This window comes from Laetiporus sulphureus, assembly GCF_001632365.1.
Source record: "Laetiporus sulphureus 93-53 unplaced genomic scaffold LAESUscaffold_64, whole genome shotgun sequence".
Classification (NCBI taxonomy): domain Eukaryota; kingdom Fungi; phylum Basidiomycota; class Agaricomycetes; order Polyporales; family Laetiporaceae; genus Laetiporus; species Laetiporus sulphureus.
Genome location: NW_024468573.1, coordinates 98,197 through 117,423, shown reverse-complemented (window position 1 = coordinate 117,423; position 19,227 = coordinate 98,197). Strand labels below are relative to the sequence as shown.

The window sequence follows — 19,227 nt, the reverse complement described above, 5'->3', positions numbered from 1 at the left end:
AATAGGCTGATTCTGATTAACAGACTTACTCTGTATATATGTATGACGCGCAGCTGCATGGTGTGGAAAGACTCATTTGGCAGAATAAAAAGGGAAAAGCATGTTTCGGTGCACAGATGTGGAGTTTGAGAAGTTTGGCATGTTGAGGATATATTCGAGAAGTTTGGTGTGATGGGGATACGGTTTGACCGCTCTATAGAGTGGAACGGAAAAACATTCTGGGCTTAGGCAAAAGACACTCCAAGTCCAAACACTCCAGGCTCATTAGAAGACACCGCTTCTTCGGCTACTTTACGTAATCTACTAACGTTAATACAATAGGACAGCCGTCCGCTCCAATGAACCCCCTTCAAGTACTGCCCCTTCGCACTCATCGTAAGACACGCTTTCTCTTTCCCGTCGATTGCGACGTTAGCGACATCACTGAAAAGCAACCATGGCGTCTGAACCCGTCAAGGGTAGGCCACCGGCTGGCAGGCTCAATACTTCCACATTGACCGACTCACGCAGCGCTGACTTCCTGTGGCATTTCCGAGGCGTACGCGGAGGAGCTTGCCACCCGGCACAAGAGTGAGCATGAACGGATGATTAAGGACCCGGTCGGTTTCATCGAAGATCATTGGTACGCGGACATCAACCTGGGGTCTCTCACGAATGTGTACAACCGTACGCTTACTTCATACTTACTCGTTCCATTGCCACTCTCGCTGACCTCGACATGTACATGGAGCAGTGTCCGAGATGCGCGACGCGTTTCTCAAGTTGCACATCAAGCCTGACCTCGCAGAAGCGATCACGAAGCGGTCAGGGCACGACGAGCAGCAGTTTGGGCATCGCGATGCAGTTGAGTGGGCTGTCATCGCCATTTCTGGACAGCACCAGCGGGCGAGCAAGGCATGACTGTGTGCCGTCTAGTAGTTGACGAGAAACGTGAAGTACGTATTTGACAGAGTTGTGTTGAATTTGTAGCCAAGGTTATCAAATTATGTCTGCCAAGCTCAACATTGTTATGCTCACTCGTGTGTTTTGCTTGCTACTGTTCGGTGACGTTCCCACTGAAGACTTCAGCTGCAAAACGTTCAGGTTAGTTTAAGGATGTTCTCTTTTGTGTTGCCGTTCGCAATTGAGCGGCTCTGTATACTAATATCGTGGATATGCCAAAAATACGGCGAATTCGGATCGATTCCGAACTGATGTATCTGAGGACCTAAGCGCCTGATCCTGGTATATATATATATATATATATATCCCACCCAGCTTGTGTGTCTTAGCCATACAGCAATTTTGCTCAAGACTTAATCACGACATGGAGCCTGACGCTTCCGTTTTGCCCGAATTTGTCCTCATTGCTCCTTCTCCACGCACCAATCCCCGTACGAAGGTGACCCAACCTTCGCTTTGTGACTCCTGGCTCGCCGCGCTCAAGGACTTGCCGGAGCCCGTATCGTCACGCTTTAAGGTTAAAGAGGCAAAGTTAGATCCCGCGGCGCTTGCACAGGAGTTTGGGACCTTCGAATGTTTGGTGTCGCCTGCGAATGCGTTCGGATCATGGATGGAGGGTGAGTGAGTGGTGTTCACGGCCCTTGTGTTCAAACAAAACAGCTGAATTATATGCCGCAAGTATGACATGGCGCTCTCCCGAATTTTCTCTGTGGACAAAGACATCTGGACTCTTACCAACGCCGTGCAGGACGTACTCAAAAGCCGACATCGAGGTTACCTCCCTCCTGCCTCGTGCACGCTCGATGCAAGGTCCTCGCCGTCGTTTCAACTATGCGCACTCCAGAGGACGTCAGCTGGCACATCGATCTCGTCTACGACAGCATGTGGAACCTCCTCACCGCGCTCTGGCAGTGGAACGAAGGCGAGAGACCGAACGGAGCAGAGCCGATCAAGAGGGTCCTCATGACGGACCTTGCTACGGGCAACGGCGGGATTGGATTCGATAAGTGCGTGAGACAGATGTTCCTCGCGGCGCTCAATTTTGCTCGTGGATGGGGAGATCATCCAAGGTGGGGTGGGCTGATGGATCGATGCAGGGAGATGGATCGCACGCGTGGTTTGTAGGGTGGGCTACTATGAGTCGCACCCCATGGACACTTTCCCCTTCAATTGAGTTTCGGACAAATCGCTCTATCTCACTTCTATTACCTGCGATTAGCCTGGATTCCTTTCCACGCCTCTACTGTTCCCACAAGGCGTCAATTATCCATTTAGTTTTCGGGGCGATTCTGGTGAAGTACTGTAAAGTTAGGCGTCTTGTTATTTTGTTGGAGGTGAGCAGCAGTGGTTTCTTGTACCGATGCTGAGCGCTGAACGCTGAATACCATCGACAGATGTTGTTGGAATTTGAAGGAGCAGTACGGTTACTCGAACGCACAAACGAAAGCCTCTGTCATCTGAAGGGATGCGTAATTTGAATTGATTGTGTGGGTGGAACGGATAGGCTCAATTTAAAATATGGACGTTCAGCCAGCAAACCGGATTTGGGCCAGAGAGAATTAGCCGGGAGTGCAAATGAGCGGTTGTGTTTGAACGGCTGGTTGTATATTGTTGTAAGAATCCTCAAGGAAATAAAACGGCGGGACAAGCTGAACGCGGGGCTACATTCCTGTGCAAGTAACCTCTTTGGCTGGATTCTGCGAGTAATGTCGTCTTTATTGCTGCCCTGTGTTGTCGAGTTCTATGACGCTAAACGTTTATCCGATGCAGCTCATCCAGATGTCGAATGCTAAAATGTATGTTCAGCCTGAACTTAACATTGGGGTACGGAACAGACCTAATAGCAGCTGTGAAGGATATCTGATTGGAGGCAAGAGAAAATGTTGAAACATTTACAGAGTAAGGTGAGGTCCATGAATTAGATGCACCAGCTCTAATGCATGATCTCGTCGACAGATGTGATTATGCAGTATCCTCAAACATGTATGATTTAGTATGAACACTGAACAGAAAGTTGCCGGCATGCTTATAGAGAGAATAGCACTTAAGAACCTTGAACTTACTACGCAGGACTATGCCGTCACTTCTTGCCAAGGTTTTGAAATACTTGATACTTTGCGCAATTATGATTGTGCTGCCAGTGCTGTCTCATCTTCGCTCCGACTTTCTGAACAGTTGTTCTATAGCACCACAGAAGTCAGAGTTGTGATGAGACCGCTTTCGAGGCCCATACACACGAACTTAACTTCCAGTCACTTGACATCTCAATTTAAATCGACTGGACACTACATTTGTGCGGACCCGGCGGGACTTCTGAAGCGGTAGGAAACTGTGATTTCAGCTAACTCCGGCGAATTACCGTCTTCCAGCATTGTTTGACGGATAAGCCCGCACACAATCAGAAAGAAAAGAGTACATGAACTTGTACATATAGTACATGCGCGATGCGGAACCTGGCCATAATTTGGGTTTGACAACCACGTGATCAACGCTGAAATCGAATCTCGATCCAATTCGATCTTCTGCACACTGTGCATTCTCCTCGGCGAAAGTCAGTCGGCTTTGAAAAGTCTGCCAAAACCCGCATCGGCATGTTGCGGGCTGACCTCAGGCTTGCAACCTCTCTTACACGTCCACCAGTTGCTTCTACTGTCTGGCGAGAATGCGGTAGAAGACGGCTTGCATTGCAATCCGCTGTGTCGGAGCCAACGTCGTCTGCCCAAGCGGTTGGTGTCGAAAATTCTTTCGAAGGGATACCGAAAGGACCGGCTCTCTTCATCCGAGCATGGGATGGCATTCAATCAATGCCAGAACTATTCGCCATCATTCGCGCTCTCGAGCGCAAGTACGGACGGATACGGGAGTATAACGTTGGTCGCGTGAGTGTCTTTATGCATGATAGCCGTACATCTTCCAACGGACTGCTCGACCATTTAAGGACTACGAACTCCCCACTCATTATGTACCTTTCTTCTGGGTGCACTTCCACGACCTCGCGTCCGAAGAGCGCATTCCATGGGGCCCAGCCATCCTCAAGGTCGACGTGCCTATCGTCGACCCCGCGCGTCCAGGTGGCGTCGGGCTGGATGACCTCGACGGACTGCTGCGCTCTCAGGACTACGTCAGCCTGCACGAGCAGATTGAAAAGTTGGCGGCCAAGGACAAACCTAAGGACCCCTCAAGGCGGACGATTGATCTCCGGATAGAGCGTGCAGGTGCGTTCTGCACATTCTTCCTGAGAGCACTGTGTGATATTCCTCTACACGTTCTGTCTTAGTGAGCACCCGCCCTGTACGAGTGCATGTACCGGGGAATACTATCAGTCCTTTCTTGGACGCGTTTTACAGGTGGGGCGGATTCTACCGCGCCCCCAGGACAGATGCACCCGAGTCGCGACACGCGCACCCATCTCAGTATATGCAGAAGGGCATCGGGAACTACCTGCGTAACAAGCGACAGCTAGGGCCGCCGCCGCCGCAACACAGAGACAAGGACCAGCAGGTTGCCGAGGGTCAAGTCGACGTCACGATAGCCGAAGAAGTGCAGATCACTGAGGCGTCTTCTGCGCAGGCGGAGTCAGAGGCAGCCTTGCCTCCATCCTGGGTTCCTCTTGGTTCATCACCATCCGAGTCGTCAGCTTCGACTGCATTTGCTGACTCCGCCAGCGAAGAGGCACCTTTGCACAGTTCCCCCACTCCGGAAGCGCCCTCCGTGCGGAAGTTGTCGAAACGCGAGCAAATACTCGAACAGGCGCGCAGGAATGCGCGCTCTCCGCTGCCGGCGGCGGCGATGAAGACCGCAGAAGAGCTTGCAGCAGAGAAGGCGAGCGAGAAGGAGAAGAGGCGGAAGGAGAATGAGGAGATGCGGTTGTCGATGCGGGAGAGATTCAGGAAGTTCTTCGATGGGAACTGGTTCTGAAAAGCCTGTCGAGGCGCATCTATACGCTGTTGCTATCCATATTCACAGGCAAACACACTACGTTAAAGGATGCAGTGCCAGTCTCCGCGTAGGGAGATATCAGCGGCACGTATCTATTGATTCAATAATAGATTCAAGGACACGACGCATCTTGACGACGGACTACGCATACAGAGCGTTTTTCTGTGTTAAAGGAAACCGTCTATTTTCTCGATGAAGCCATTAGGCGAGAATGATCTCAGCCTTTGTGAGCCACTCTATTGCTACTCTGTTGTTGGACGCTATCTAAGCTTCTTCATCTCGCCTTTCTTCCGCACCTGCAGCTCAATCCGACACTCATCCGATGCCGCTGAGACTATGGAGTAAATGCAATGCAGTATACACATTCTGCGATGGCATTTATTCGGCTCCGAGGATCAAATGTGCTGCACAACCAAATATTGCACTGGAGGGTAGGTCTAGCCAGCATAAGATAATACAATGTTCAATGGCTATGTATCGGCAAACCACCGCAGAATATGTCCATGTGAACCAGGCTTGTCCCCTCTGCAAACTTTTAAGAGTCGGTAGGTTGTTGACCGGTGTCATACAATCGTGCCAATGCCAACGATCCGTGCGGTTCGCGACAAGAGGCCCGTGAGCGTGCCGCACTTCTGAAGCTTTGAAAGCATACATTGATTTTCTAATCATTTTGAAATAGTTATGAGCTCAGTTGCGTTCCGAACGTCTTCCCAACTGCTTGGAAACAGAGGATGGGTAGCAAAGCGTGGTCACGCTGCATTATCGACGAACGAGTAAGCGGTAGCTTAGCGCTGTCACGCAACATGACAAGGAGGGCCCAGCGTGGTTGTCTTTCCGACCCGTTACGAACATTCACCTGCGTCACTGCTCGGTCTCCACACATACCGTATTAGACCTGCTCTAGATGGCTATCGGCAGCATTGGTCGTGAGTACTGCGGCATAGAATGACGACACCTTGACTAGAAGCTTTCGCGGTCGATGTTGTAGCCACACGCAGCTGCTGCGTGGACAAAGGACGAGACCCACCGACGACCATAGCCGTGAATTGGATACCCTTGCGCACGCTCTTCCTGTGCACCTGGTTGGAAACCTGACGAGACCCATCAGCTTCTACCAGCTTCAGTTGGCACAGACGGGCTGGACCCATAAGCGACGAAAGATGGCCCAATAGAGCAAGAGTAGGGGATCGATTGTGCTGGAGGTATTTGATGCCCGACGGTTTCTGGCCAATACCATTACAAGCGCAGTGATGCATCGACAAGCGAGTCAGAGTGCTTGACGACGCGGTGTGCGAAGTTGCGAAAAGAACTCGCCGCTGCCGCATTGCGCTGGCATCGTGCGAGACGATGAGCACGCGTGAACGGAGGCTCGGAATATGTAGACAGCGAGCATGTTGTGGCCTAGAATTGGAGGAAAAAGCGTTCAAACCCCGCTGCGACTCCGCCCGAGGGCGGTGGCGCAGGCAGCAGCACACATCATCCGACGCCTGTTATCTGTACGCTCAACCTCAAATTTCGCCGCCGGCTGCGCTCGACGCTGCTCTTCACGCAGACATTTGCAGCGAGGCGCTTGCTTTGTGTTATTAGAAACTTGCCGTTTGACACCGCTTTTGTCTCACACGCCTCAAAACGCAACCCATCTTTCACGGCCAGCAACGTCTCGCTTACGACCGATTCCACGACTACGCCTGACAAACCTGACAATCCCAAGCCATGGCAGACTCTGCAACAGAGATAGACCTCGACTCGGTCATTGATAGGCTTTTGGAAGGTGAGTTCGCCCTCGCTGACCCATCCGCTCGGCCTCTCTCACCGAACGCGCGTGCCCACCCAGTCCGCGGAAACCGTCCAGGCAAGCCCGTGCAGCTCCAGGAGTACGAGATCAAGTATCTTTGCACAAAAGCCCGCGAAATTTTCATCAACCAGCCCATACTCCTCGAGCTAGAGGCTCCCATCAAGATATGTGGTGCGTCTCTCCTCGCATCGTTTCTCCATCCATCCGCTTGACTACCAGCTTTGCATGCATTATCAGGCGACATTCATGGACAGTACTACGATCTTCTGAGGCTTTTCGAATACGGCGGGTTTCCGCCAGAAGCCAATTACCTCTTTCTCGGAGATTACGTCGACCGTGGCAAGCAGTCATTGGAGACAATTTGCCTCCTCCTCGCGTACAAGATCAAGTATCCCGAGAACTTTTTCGTCCTCCGAGGGAACCATGAGTGCGCGAGCATTAACAGGATTTATGGCTTTTACGACGAATGTACGTCCCGTCGTCTTTGTGCGATCTGCAGTGGCTGAATAATGCGATGGGCCAGGCAAACGTCGTTACAACATCAAGCTGTGGAAGACGTTCACCGACTGCTTCAACTGCCTACCGATCGCGGCCATCATTGACGAGAAGATATTCACGATGCATGGCGGCCTATCTCCAGATCTGCAGTCGATGGAGCAGATCCGCCGGGTGATGAGACCAACCGACGTGCCTGATACTGGTAAGCGAGCGGTGATAGTAGGATGGGACGCACGACGCTCATGGACCGCGACCAGGGCTGCTCTGCGACTTGCTATGGTCGGACCCGGACAAGGACATAACGGGTTGGTCAGAAAACGACCGAGGAGTGTCGTTTACGTTCGGGCCAGACGTCGTGTCCAGATTCCTGCAGAAGCACGACATGGACCTGATCTGTCGAGCACATCAGGTCCGTATGTCGCTCGTGGGACCTGGCATGGGAATTCATGTATCTCTACTAAATAGGTCGTCGAAGATGGATACGAGTTCTTCGCGAAGCGACACCTGGTGACGCTCTTCTCCGCGCCCAACTACTGCGGTGAATTCGACAACGCGGGGGCGATGATGAGCGTAGACGAGACACTGCTGTGTTCCTTCCAAGTTCGTCACCCGCTCTCATCGTTTAATACGGCAGCTGCTAATCTTTTGCTGTAGATATTGAAGCCCGCGGAAAAAAAGGCGAAATATCCGTACGGAGGAGCAAACATGGGGCGACCGGTGACACCGCCGCGCAAACAGAAGAAGAAGGACGCGAGCAAGATGGGCTGAGCGGAGGCTGGCTTCACGCGTCAGTACACTCCTCCTTTTGTCTGTCACACGCCTACGTTCTTTTCCTTTCCTCGTCCCTCTTTGGTTCATTCTCGGTTATATCGGGCACTGCTGCGATTGTGGGCGCAGTGTCGATGCGGTTGTGGTTGTGGAGGACACGCGACGGAAGCTTGGCGATAATGCGGCATGGAACGCTGAATTTGCTCGGCAAGGAGTATCGGTTATAGGGCTAGCGGCGACCGGACGGCGGGCGGGAGTGAGTAGGCAGTCCAGACGCACGGACGGACAGACGGACAGAGGGGAGGAAGACGGCGATTCAAAACGACGACAGATTCCAGCACGCATGCCCTTGGGCTCGACTGCATAGCATCACTACATACGTTATGTCTACCGCAAAAGCGTTGTCTCCTTTCCGCACTATTCCATGTTCCCAACCTGTATGATTTGTTGACGTTAGCGTTCCATCTCCCCGCCTGTACTCTGCACTCATTCACGCTTCTCTCATTCTGCCTGCGGACAGTATTCTAATATCCTGATAGAATTCTCTCTTCACCCTTTCGCAGCAGGTGTCGACGTCCGTCTCGTGTTCCCTTCCACTACTTTCCAACCTTCACTTCACTCGTGCGCCAGCCACCCAGCCAGCCGTCCTTCAATCATCACTCCTTTCTCCACCTTGTTCCCGTTGTACTCAAGCTTGCTAGCCTCCCTTCTCTTGCTCTCTGCTCTTTCACTGTGAAAATAGGCAACCGTACACTACGTTTAAATAAGAGTACTGTTTTCTCACTCTCAGATTCTGAGTGTCAGAACGACGATGTTCCCCATTTATGTAGCACGCGGGCCTGGTGCTCTTCCGGTTCAACAGCTACGATTACAAAAAATCAGCGCCTTCGCGGGCTGAGGACCGTGCTGAGCCACTCGTGTACAGGTGTGTTCTTCCCCGTCCTAGCATCGTGTCGACAATTCCTAACCAACTTGGCAGTCACGATGTTGCACCTTGTTGTGCAGTGATCCGCAAAGCGAACGAGATGCGTATCTCCCACTAACACAACGTCATTGACCCCGCACAACTGGCGACCACGGCGTCAAACGCCGTTTGTCGAGTTAGACAACGTCTCTGTCCATGGCTTGACAGACATACCGTCAACGATGGAGATTCTTTTCTCCACTGGGTAATCAGTCACTGAGTTCAGTATCTGTTGAACAAGCAAATATGCACGCACGCGCTATCATAGAATTGTTTTCGATGGAGCCGCGGGACTCTTCCCAGTTCTTGACCAATTTGGCAAACTCCATGTCCGATGAGCATGCAAAACCGACATGCCTTGTTTACTTATAGCCAAGATGACGAAGTAAGTAACGGTAGTGTCATCATGCAAAATATAATTGAACATACATGCTCTAACTTCCTCTCCCCAAATTTGGGGGATGGAATGCGCTTGACCAAGAAAGTGGATCCCGACACTGCGTTTACGCGTGGTATCTGATATCGTCGCATATAGTTGCATTCGAAATCACCACCGCAAGTTTTCTTTTCTTCCTCTGGCGTGTCTGTACCTTTTCTCGTCTAGTTGTCTTGTCGTGCCGTTATCCCACTCGTTGCGGTGTCGCGGACAATTACACTTCCTCCAATCTGACTCTCAGGTCACCACGAGCATACGAATTTAGGACGCGCATGCTTACCGTGCACAGGGTTGGCAGGGGCCAGCACGTATGAAGACGGGCTTAGCTTCCGCGACGGCGATGTGGACGTCAGACAGAACGCGTCAAGGTCTGTGAGGTGCAACTTGCATGCATCTTCTGCTCAACTTCCTTCTTTCTCGACGCGTTCCATGATCTAGGTAGATGGGTCTACTAGGCGATGAAAACGATGTGGCAGTGCGCAAGAGCTCGCGAGTGAGAACAAAAGGTACAACCGTTGCTTGCCGTCAGCGAACGGTGTGGTCGCTTGACTGCGAAAAAGTATCATTGCAGAAATTAGAATTGACAGAATAAGCCAGCAATTTTTGAAAAACGGTCCGTTCAAACGCACCTTTTATGGGCATTACTGTAATCTGCGCAAAACCGCCTATAAAAAAGGGAAATCAAAGGAAAAAGCACTAACTTTCACACCTTTCTCACGATCGAGCTATGGGCGCCTAAGATGAACGGCTTGGACCAGCGCTTAGACTTGCTCCGCCTTGCAACAATTCGTATTGAGCCAGCCATGTCCGTCGTTATACCCGTCATCTCGCAGTGCCGCCGTGCGCTCCTCCAACGCCTATTCTCGACAAGCGCACGGCGTGCGGCCGACCCTTGGCTGCTTCCCAATACGCCCGAGCACCTAGCATCTACAGAGACACCGAAGGACATTCCCCCGCCGAAGCCGCTGCCGCGTCCGGGCGAGTCGCTCGAGACGATGCGCGCACGACTCACGTATCAGGCACGTAAACGGGGCACGCTCGAGAGTGACCTGCTTCTGAGCACGTTCGCGAAGGAAGAGTTGAGCAAGATGAACAAGCCCGAGCTAGAGGAGTTTGACAAGGTATTCTTGAGCACGCTCCTTTCTTGCAAGAGGAGTTAGGCTGAACTGTACTCGATGAAAAGCTGATGGACGAGCCCGATTGGGACATCTACTACTGGGCGACGGACAAGCGCATACCACCCGAGCGGTGGACCAACTCGGAGCTGCTGGAGAAACTGCGGAAACATGCGCGGAACGAGGGCAAAGCAGTGCGACGCATGCCAGACCTATGATTGTTATTTAGCATTCCATCCCGGCGGGAGTTTTCGATGACATTATCCCGGTATATGTACATAGCGCATAAGTATGTGCATCCAGTGTCCCAGTTCTCACCCTTATAGATCCCCGGAGTCCCGTTTCAGTGCCAGCTTCTCATCGTAACGCTTCAGAAGCAGTCGTTCGACCCACCCGCCTGCGGGGAAGGCCTTCTCCCACTGGTTGTGCAGGTGCACCGAGAACACTCGGCTAAGCGCCTTGTCGAGCCCGCCGCCCACCTCGCGCCCGAGCCCCATCGTCCACTTCCCATTCTTTGGGTCTGCCACGAACGCATCTGGTAGACGGTTGTCAAGCCGGCATGAGCGCCCATCGGTAAAGCACCACGGCAGGATCTTGAACGGCGGGATTGACGCAGCGACGAGTCGCCGCCAGAGCTTGACGTAGAGCAGTGCGCCCCAGTCGGTGGAACCCGTTCGGGGAGGTTGTGATGTGGCCATGATGTGGAAAGCCTCGCATAGGTAGGGTGAGTGTTGTCGGAAGCGCATGAGCGCGCCGTTGAAGGGAAAGTAGGCCTTGTCTATTGTGAGAATAAACATGAGATAGCAAGTCCGTTCTTGATGACACGTACCATAGCAGTCCCATTGTGTGACAAACTCGTGCTCGAGCAATGGTGCAAGGTCCCGCGTGAGCAGCGAGTCCATGTCCACCCATACGCCTCCATATGCCCATAGAACGAGCAACCGGACAAGGTCTCCGTCGATCCATGCCCGTGAGTCCTTCGCATCAAGTAACGAACTGCCCTCCAACTCTGTGTCCGTCGCGAGCTCGTTATAGTCCACGACTCTAAGTTCAAATGCGTCCGGGTAGCGTCTCAACCACTTCTTCAGTATAGAGTTGCCCGTGAGGTCTCCATTTGACCACAGAACGAGACGCGTCGCGGTCAAATCCTGTGTTGCAAAGTACGACTTGAGCAACCACTCCTGCCGCTGACCAAACATCGCAAGATCTGTGCGCCAGTACGTGTGGAACACTGTGCGCGTATCCCCCTCCCCGCTGGCAGGCGCACGCGCCGCTTCCACCGCTTCATCGTTTATCGTTCCCGCAAAGTCGTAACAATCCATCCCGAGCCGTGTCGGAATGCCGGTGTGCACCTCAGTGTGCTTGGGACCATAGATAGCCTTGGAGATGTTGTACCGCGGGGAGATGCGATCCGCATTGAAGCACCCGCCCAGCGGGAGCACGGGCTCGATCTCGCTCTGTATCCAATCGCGCGAATAAAATGCGAGTTCTACATGCGGCTCCCAGATGAGCAGAGTGCTGAGGGCGAGCAGTATCGCGCATGGCACTGCTATCTTGAGCAGCAGTAGAAGCGTCCGCGGGCGCAGCGCATTATATCGCACGGAGAACCATATGCGCCGCCAGCGATGCGCTGAGTGTGCTGGATCGTCCACAAAGTGTTGGCGCGGCGAGCCAGGTTCTTCGGATAGTGATTGCGGGTTCGGAGTGGGTTCGGAGAGCGCATACAGCGGCAGTCGAGAGTATTCGCCCCTCGACATGTCAATCCCGCTCGTGTGCGTGAACAAACTGGCGACTTTGGAGAAACCGAAAGGCTGCCGTGCGACGCGTAGTTGGACATGGGAGTTGCGCGAAGCCAGAATGACTAGAACTTAAGCTGTCGGTGCAGTGTTAACAAAAGGAGAGCTCACTGACAATGGGAGCTGGAGGCGAGTAGGACGTGGCCGGGTATTGTTTACGCCCTTGCAGCAACGAACTCTTTGTGTAATTGCTTAGCAGCCGACGGCATCCAAGAACACGAGGCCTTCTGTCTACCTGAAGGAATTATTGAGACTTTTTGGCGTAAGCAGCGTGGATGAAGCAGAGATGAGACATTTTGGAAGTAAAACGTCGCCATTAATGTGGACGCTTACACTGCCGAGCTGCGATCATGACCAACACGAGTTACAAGACCAATCACAGACATCCATTCTATCGACACAGTTATCCAGTCTACCACAACATGGACAGTGGCAAAAAATGAGAGTAGAGGAGCAGTAAAAATGCAGCCTTATACGAGAGATAAACTAGTTAAACGGCCAGAAAAGATAGAGATGGCACAGTGCGCACAGCTGGAGGTGTATATCATGGTATGCGTAGTGTCGACAATGCAGTCCCCAGAGGTTGCGAGCCAATATATCATACATAGCCAGTCCAAGAGCAGTGAAACCTTGTGAGCGCATTGAATAGAAATCAGATTCGTGGATTGGTCTTGATGAGCTTTATAACGCCTCGACGCACCCCCCACACCTCCTCACGATGCCAGCATCACCATCAGCAGCATACCTCCACGGAGCTACCACGAGCATCAACAGATGCCGACTCTCATCGTGCAACGGGAACAGCACCACGGTGAGCAGGCTGTGCCTGATACGCAGCACGAGCAGCTTGTGGCTGCGGTGTGGTGGTCCCATTCTGTTTCGCCGGCTGAGTGCTCGAGTAGACGAGCTGCGCTGGTATCGTGGGCTGAGGGGCAGGCATCGACTGTGTAGGAGTGTGCGCCTGACTCTGGCTATTCTTCCCCTTGTGCTGCTTGGATGACTCCTCGGCCGAAATGGCGCCAGGTGCAACGTACAAGCCCTTGTCGATATATTGGGGAATGGGTTGGATCTCTGTGCCAAGCTCCTGTTCGATCTTGTACAGATTGAACCGGTCCTCGTACGTTACAAGGTTAATGGCAAGGCCCAGGTGCCCGAACCGTCCGGAGCGGCCGATGCGGTGGAGGTAGGTTTCCGAGTTCTTCGGGAAGTCGAAGTTGATAACGACATTCACGGCCTGAATGTCGATACCTCGGGTGAGGAGGTCGGAGCAGACGAGGTTGCGGCAGACGCCGTTGCGGAAGTCGTGGAAGACACGGTTGCGGTGCGACTGAAGCATCTTCGCATGGGAATAGAAACATGAGTAGCCGAGTTCTGTCACTTTCTTTGCGAGAAGCTCCACTCGATTTGTCGAATTACAGAAGATGATAGATTGGTTGATTTGAAGCTGCAAGGCAGTTAGAACGTGTTTAAATGGCCAGAAGAGACAACCAACCTTGGAGAACAGGGTGTTCAAACAATGGACCTTCTGCCGTTCCTCCACGTAAGCATAATACTGCGTCACTCCACGTAAAGTGAGTTCGTCCATGAGGTTGATCTCGTATGGCGAGTTCATGTGCTTGTCCTAAAAGGCGATGTATGAGAATATTTTGAGACACAAAAAAACAGTTCACGCTACCTTGAAGTCCTTTACAATCATAGGGAACGTTGCACTGAACAACATAACCTGACGGTCCGATGGCATAAACGACAGCAACTGTTCCATCACAGGAGCAAACTCCGGCGAGAGCAGCTTGTCGGCCTCGTCCATGACAAACACCGGACATTCACTAAGATCCGCAACGTTCTTGCCGGACAAATCGAGGATGCGACCCGGCGTGCCGACGAGCACATGCACGGTTTCAGAAAGACGAATGATATCGTCCTTGAGCGTCGTGCCGCCTGTCGTGACCATGACCTGCACGCCCATGTGCTTTCCGAGGATTTTGCACACCTGCGACGTCTGTAGTGCCAGCTCGCGTGTCGGCACGAGCAACAGCGCCTGTATCTTGTTTTTGTTGATATCGACCTGCTGCAGGGCGGGGATAACGAAGGCGGCAGTCTTGCCTGTGCCGTTCTTTGCGCGTGCGAGGATGTCGCGCTTGGTGAGGGCGATGGGTATTGCTTCTTCCTGAATGGGGGAGGGCCGCTCGAATCCGGCTTCGAAGATGCCCATGAGTAGGTCGCGGCGGAGATGCATGTCATCCCACTCAATCCCCTTTGTAGCAGTCACATCCTCGGTCTGCGGGCGGTCGTCCTTTGGTGGTGGGCGCAGACCGGACTTCCAGGCGTCGCTTCGGTTAGGAACTTGCGTCAGCGATAACGGTACTAACCTGCAATCGAAATACTCACGAAGATGGGGTAGAGGAGGAAGGGCGTGCTTGTTGAGACATTGTGAAGCAGGGGAGATATGTGATGCGTGCAGTAAAGCAATAGGATTCTATAAGCACTTGCGAGGCGTATAGACTGGTGCGTTGATGTCAAGCTGTTGGGTTGAGGCGTCTGCGGACGTTATAAGATCGAATAACGCCCAAGCGCGAGAGTTTGATGGGTGAGGCAGAGCGAGAGGCGGTTGAGTTGTAGTTGTCGTCAAAGAAAATGCAGTTGGCGAAGCTGCCGGCCGTTCCCCTCTGCAGAGCTGTGACGTGACTGTGACCAATCGAAGTGCTATTACACATAGTCACGTAAGCCTGTGGCTCATTGATCTTTCTTCAAATAACAAAGTTGAACGAGATGTTGCAAGCACAGCTAGGAGGCTGATGGCTTTTAGTGATGGAGAGGTCTGATCTGCAGAAGGAACTCTGCTCTATTCACTTGCTCTAGTCTGTATACATGTTGGCCATATAGATTATTAACCCTAAAACGTGACATGTATATTCAAAAGGAAACATATGTATACTGCAAAGAAAGTACCAATTCCTATAGGGAGAAAGGTGTGAAAATGTTTCTTTGACTTTTCTTCTGGCGCAGCATTTGTGCATCAATAAAGGTACTTTGATGCAAATTAATGCCCAGGAAAGGTACAAAATAGGCCCTTTTCTCGCTTGACGGAAAAGGCTGCATTGCTCAGTTAAATTTTAATACCTTTCCTGGCTAGAAAAAGAATCGGTACTTTCTTTGCTATACATATAGATACCTTATAGAGATCTCTAGGATAGGTAGGTTCTCCATCTCAAATCAAAAGTGATCTTCCAGCACAGGGCATACAGCCTGTTCTGCTCATAAGCAAATCTCCACAGGCAAAAGCCATGATCCGCTGTGTTGGGGGGGTTGATGAAAAGGGTGACTGCATGGTTATGCGGCTTCAAAAATAGACAAATGAGTTAAAATCCCAAAAACCACAGCACCCAGGATTCCCGTGTGGTCCCCCACCATGGTACTAACTGTGCGGCACTCTGGTTAACTGCGCAGATCGGACGGGATGCGGTGCTTTCAGAGTCCTATGGCCGTGGATGCTAGATATGGTTGTCAGTCCCTTACATACATATTTTTCATAAAGCTCAAAAAAATGAAGCAATGAAGTCAGACATTGAGAGAAAGGTACTTTATGCATTTTGATTTCACACTTGACTTCACCATTCTCCTTCACATCTGCCGACCGCATCGGATTGGCGTCGAGTGTCGATGCAGCCCCATTTAAAGCGTTACCAGGCGACGGATGATCTGCAGCTTGCGCCGGGCATGATAGGCGCCCAGCTAGGTACCCGGCGGTGGTTTCGAGGAAAAACAAATGGACCGGAACCATCGGACAAGTACTGACATGCAGGTTCGAGACCCTCGCTCGGCGCCCAACCTGAGTGCGGTACCTTGATCATGAGAAATTGGGCGGGAAGCGTGGCCAGCCTTGTCCTGGCTACTTTCTCGCATGTCGCGGCGCTGAACCGTGTGCTGCCTGCTGCGACGCGTGCATCAAAACGCCGCAGCGCTCTCTGCCGTCCCCTTCTTACGCTAGTGAGTATCCCATGCATTGCCTCTAAATACGATGATTCCCGGGTGCATGCATCCCACCGAATATTCCTCCCCCTTCTCTTTTCCCTGGTCATGCTTCTCCCTCCTTTGCAGATTTATAAAATCCTTCCGGCTCATCATAGTTGACCAGGTCCTCCTTCAGGCGCTCGCTCGTTCGTGCATCAGCGGACCTCTCCGCACTGCTTTCCACTCGTTTCGCATCACATTCCTTTCCTTTTGCTGTCGTGGCACTGCCGAATGAGCTCACCAGCTGCTGGGATGTTCACGCCCCCGCCTTCTCCGTATCTCTCAAGCGCGCCCATGCCAGGAGAAAATGCAGGCCACCACCCTGATGCACTGCTTCCAATCTCGCGGTCAGGCTCCCCGTCTACGTCAACTTCGCGGTCTTGTTCTCCTTCCTCGTCGGTGCCGACATCCTCGCCCTCTTCCTCCCCCATGCACCACCCACCCTCGCTGCAGGAAAAATTTCTGCTGGGTCTCGCGAGAAAGCACTGGATTGCGTGCCGGATACGTTGGTCGATCCTGCTCGTTCCGATAGCACTGGTTCTCATCACGCTCTCCACACGCTCTCTATCGCATCCACCTGTGCTCGACTTGTTCTCACCAGACTCACCTCCGCAGGACTGGCAGACAGTTGCGTCAGCTTTGAGAAACTGGCGGACACATCGGCATGATCGACGAGACTCTGACACTATAGCGAACGCCACACTCAGCGATGCCTCGTATGCGCCTAGTAGCACAACGGAATCTCTAAAAGGCATTTTCATTCCAGCGTCCACATCGTCTACGACAGTGACAGCGCCAAGCGGATCTGAACCGGCACCATCAGCGAGCGCGGAGAGTTCGGGAATCCCAACCATTCCCTCGTCCGACCCAGTGCTCCCGACGCCCTTCCCGCAACCACTCGACACGACGCTCTCCAAGAATTTCTCGACCGAAGGATGCTACGAGTTCTTCCTGAATATGACAGAGGCGTCGGCGTTCCGCGATTGCAGGCCTTTCTCTTTGCTCCTGCAAGCTTCGACGGCATTTTACGAGGTCGGTCATTTTCGTCAATGTATGGCATGACGTCTTGCTTCTTGCCGAATATTTGCAATATGTATATTGCTTTTCGGCCACTTCGAGATGCGCGTTCTCGATATGTCGAGAGTGCGGATCATGATCGTGTGATTGCTCAGTTCTGTGTCATCTTAATTTTCGAGAACCTGCCAGCGAAGGGGATGTTGAATTGCCCACCTCAGGCTTGGCATTCATCAATCAGGAGCCTCTTGTGGTGCCATTGATGATTTTTACGTCCACTTCCCTCCTCTCAACAAAAGTATTCCAATTACAGAGCTTGTACTGATTGCTTGTGTTCATGTTAATCATAGGCAACGACTAATCTAACGCTTGTCAACACGATCGTGTGGGGTACATGCAACACGGAGCCAAATGCAGAGCAATGCTCCGCGAACATGGCATGGTTCGCAGAGGAGCTGCAAACCGTGTGTGCGACTGACCTGAAGGCCAACGTCGAAACGGCCACGAGCACTCTTATCGGTGAGTCCTTACCTCCTCACTCATATGAAGCCCCATATCTCATCCGCAATGTTCATTTATCGTAGGTCTGCAAGCATACACGCTTATGCGCGAAGTCGCCTGCTTCGCGAATGCAACTTCGGAAGCGTACTGCTACCTCGATGCGGTGAGCGACACGCACGTGGACGACTTGTACTTGTACCAGCTCCCCCTTGGCTCGCCGATCCCAAACTCGACGACGTTTAGCTGCGGCAATTGCACGCAGAACGTGATGGCCCTGTATTTGAACGAGGGTTTGAACATTACGGGCATGCGGGATAATTACGAAAACGCGGCGGTGCTTGCGAACAAAGCATGTGGGAGCAACTATGTATCGACGTTGCAGGAGAAAACCAGTGCTGCGGTGCCGTTGATGGCGCACGTCCCGTTGGGTTTGATGCTGCTCGCCGTGGGAGTTGCGGGCGCGCTGGCATGGTAGCGATCTGTATTTATCCTTGTCGGTGGACTGAGGGCTTGTAAAGGTTTGTTGGGGTTTGAGCATTGCACTGGACTTCATTTTGATACTGTCTTGCATCGTTTATCTGCGCACGTACATACTCTTTCATTTGCTGCATGGATTCAGTGTTCTTTTTTTTTTTAACTTATCTCGCATACCCTACGTTGACTATTGCGCATGAAGTGTACCATTTTTCTTAATATTCCTTGTGGACTGTTTTGATTTTACGCTTGAGAAACCGGAAGTAGAGCTCTATGCGGACGGATAGGACCAATATACATACATGTATGCTTCCCGATCATGGCTATGCGACGTGACAGATGTGGTCTTGATTTACATTCTTTGCTACATAGGATTTGAGAATGATCAATCAAAGCGAAAACTATCAATCAGACATGAATCATGTAGTTATATAACGGTGCTGGCATGACTTTGCTGCGTGAGAAGTATCGACGAGACAGAGGTACGCTCTGGGCTAAACAGTCACTAGCCAGTACTTCCTCGTGAAACAGAATGAATGGCAGGATAATTGCGCATAGGGAATCCTTATGAAGATGACGTCCAAGGCCAATAAGATCGAGTGTCACAGTGACAGGCATCAAGCTATGAAGTGGTCCATATTGTTCGAGTTGTACGTCCACTGACAGACATCGAGATTACAACCGCATACAAGACATCGCCGTCAGCGATTAAAATACGTGCAACTTGATGGTATCACAGGGTTGTCGCTATTGTCAAAAGGCTGTCGTGATCATGTCGTGCAAAGCGGATCATTCGTCGAGGTAGTAGATCGAAGTCACTGGGAGTCACTGGACATCGATGATTGTCATGATTTAAGTAAGTGTTCTTAAAGTCGCTGCGTAGCCGGGACGGGCACGATTTGAATAAATTGGATGCGAGTGGTCGATCGGCCGCCCTAACACCGGATAGGACGGTCGGGTGGCCACACTGCCAC

General features: G+C 52.0%; 9 protein-coding genes across 9 annotated transcripts; 6 read left to right on the top strand and 3 right to left on the bottom strand.

The window, feature by feature from the left end:
• The first annotated feature begins 366 nt into the window (after positions 1 to 366).
• On the top strand, positions 367 to 1,031 carry LAESUDRAFT_731462 (uncharacterized protein). The gene is made up of 3 exons (XM_040910051.1): positions 367 to 458; positions 511 to 666; positions 734 to 1,031. The coding sequence occupies exons 1-3, from the start codon at positions 437 to 439 to the stop codon at positions 898 to 900; spliced, it is 345 nt and encodes a 114-aa protein (XP_040758975.1). The 5' UTR covers positions 367 to 436; the 3' UTR covers positions 901 to 1,031.
• Positions 1,032 to 1,306: 275 nt separating this feature from the next.
• On the top strand, positions 1,307 to 2,521 carry LAESUDRAFT_717641 (uncharacterized protein; the record flags this gene model as incomplete). Its single annotated transcript, XM_040907350.1, has 5 exons — positions 1,307 to 1,559; positions 1,691 to 2,059; positions 2,218 to 2,276; positions 2,337 to 2,411; positions 2,447 to 2,521. 5 exons carry the CDS (start codon positions 1,307 to 1,309, stop codon positions 2,519 to 2,521), a joined length of 831 nt encoding a protein of 276 aa, XP_040758974.1.
• A 1,012-nt stretch (positions 2,522 to 3,533) lies between these two features.
• Positions 3,534 to 4,860, top strand: LAESUDRAFT_763933 (uncharacterized protein; the record flags this gene model as incomplete). Its single annotated transcript, XM_040913355.1, has 3 exons — positions 3,534 to 3,821; positions 3,881 to 4,157; positions 4,220 to 4,860. 3 exons carry the CDS (start codon positions 3,534 to 3,536, stop codon positions 4,858 to 4,860), a joined length of 1,206 nt encoding a protein of 401 aa, XP_040758973.1.
• Positions 4,861 to 5,321: 461 nt separating this feature from the next.
• Positions 5,322 to 6,235, bottom strand: LAESUDRAFT_731457 (uncharacterized protein). Its single transcript, XM_040910050.1, has 2 exons — positions 5,534 to 6,235; positions 5,322 to 5,413 (listed from the first exon to the last, which is right to left on the bottom strand). Exon 1 carries the CDS (start codon positions 6,204 to 6,206, stop codon positions 5,790 to 5,792), a length of 417 nt encoding a protein of 138 aa, XP_040758972.1. The 5' UTR covers positions 6,207 to 6,235; the 3' UTR covers positions 5,322 to 5,413; positions 5,534 to 5,789.
• A 359-nt stretch (positions 6,236 to 6,594) lies between these two features.
• Positions 6,595 to 7,942, top strand: LAESUDRAFT_664434 (protein phosphatase type 1; the record flags this gene model as incomplete). The annotated part of the gene is made up of 7 exons (XM_040905126.1): positions 6,595 to 6,652; positions 6,716 to 6,847; positions 6,914 to 7,144; positions 7,200 to 7,376; positions 7,432 to 7,583; positions 7,640 to 7,774; positions 7,829 to 7,942. The coding sequence occupies 7 exons, from the start codon at positions 6,595 to 6,597 to the stop codon at positions 7,940 to 7,942; spliced, it is 999 nt and encodes a 332-aa protein (XP_040758971.1).
• Positions 7,943 to 10,126: 2,184 nt separating this feature from the next.
• On the top strand, positions 10,127 to 10,982 carry LAESUDRAFT_707790 (DUF339-domain-containing protein). The gene is made up of 2 exons (XM_040906664.1): positions 10,127 to 10,463; positions 10,526 to 10,982. Exons 1-2 carry the CDS (start codon positions 10,146 to 10,148, stop codon positions 10,673 to 10,675), a joined length of 468 nt encoding a protein of 155 aa, XP_040758970.1. The 5' UTR covers positions 10,127 to 10,145; the 3' UTR covers positions 10,676 to 10,982.
• LAESUDRAFT_664394 (glycosyltransferase family 32 protein) lies at positions 10,778 to 12,214 on the bottom strand (the record flags this gene model as incomplete). The annotated part of the gene is made up of 2 exons (XM_040905121.1): positions 10,778 to 11,235; positions 11,287 to 12,214. 2 exons carry the CDS (start codon positions 12,212 to 12,214, stop codon positions 10,778 to 10,780), a joined length of 1,386 nt encoding a protein of 461 aa, XP_040758969.1.
• A 366-nt stretch (positions 12,215 to 12,580) lies between these two features.
• Positions 12,581 to 14,880, bottom strand: LAESUDRAFT_731452 (DEAD-domain-containing protein). The gene is made up of 4 exons (XM_040910049.1): positions 14,642 to 14,880; positions 13,929 to 14,583; positions 13,746 to 13,874; positions 12,581 to 13,697 (listed from the first exon to the last, which is right to left on the bottom strand). Exons 1-4 carry the CDS (start codon positions 14,680 to 14,682, stop codon positions 13,038 to 13,040), a joined length of 1,485 nt encoding a protein of 494 aa, XP_040758968.1. The 5' UTR covers positions 14,683 to 14,880; the 3' UTR covers positions 12,581 to 13,037.
• Positions 14,881 to 16,142: 1,262 nt separating this feature from the next.
• On the top strand, positions 16,143 to 18,667 carry LAESUDRAFT_731449 (uncharacterized protein). The gene is made up of 4 exons (XM_040910048.1): positions 16,143 to 16,240; positions 16,389 to 17,296; positions 17,629 to 17,797; positions 17,863 to 18,667. The coding sequence occupies exons 2-4, from the start codon at positions 16,496 to 16,498 to the stop codon at positions 18,252 to 18,254; spliced, it is 1,362 nt and encodes a 453-aa protein (XP_040758967.1). The 5' UTR covers positions 16,143 to 16,240; positions 16,389 to 16,495; the 3' UTR covers positions 18,255 to 18,667.
• The last annotated feature ends 560 nt before the right edge of the window (positions 18,668 to 19,227 follow it).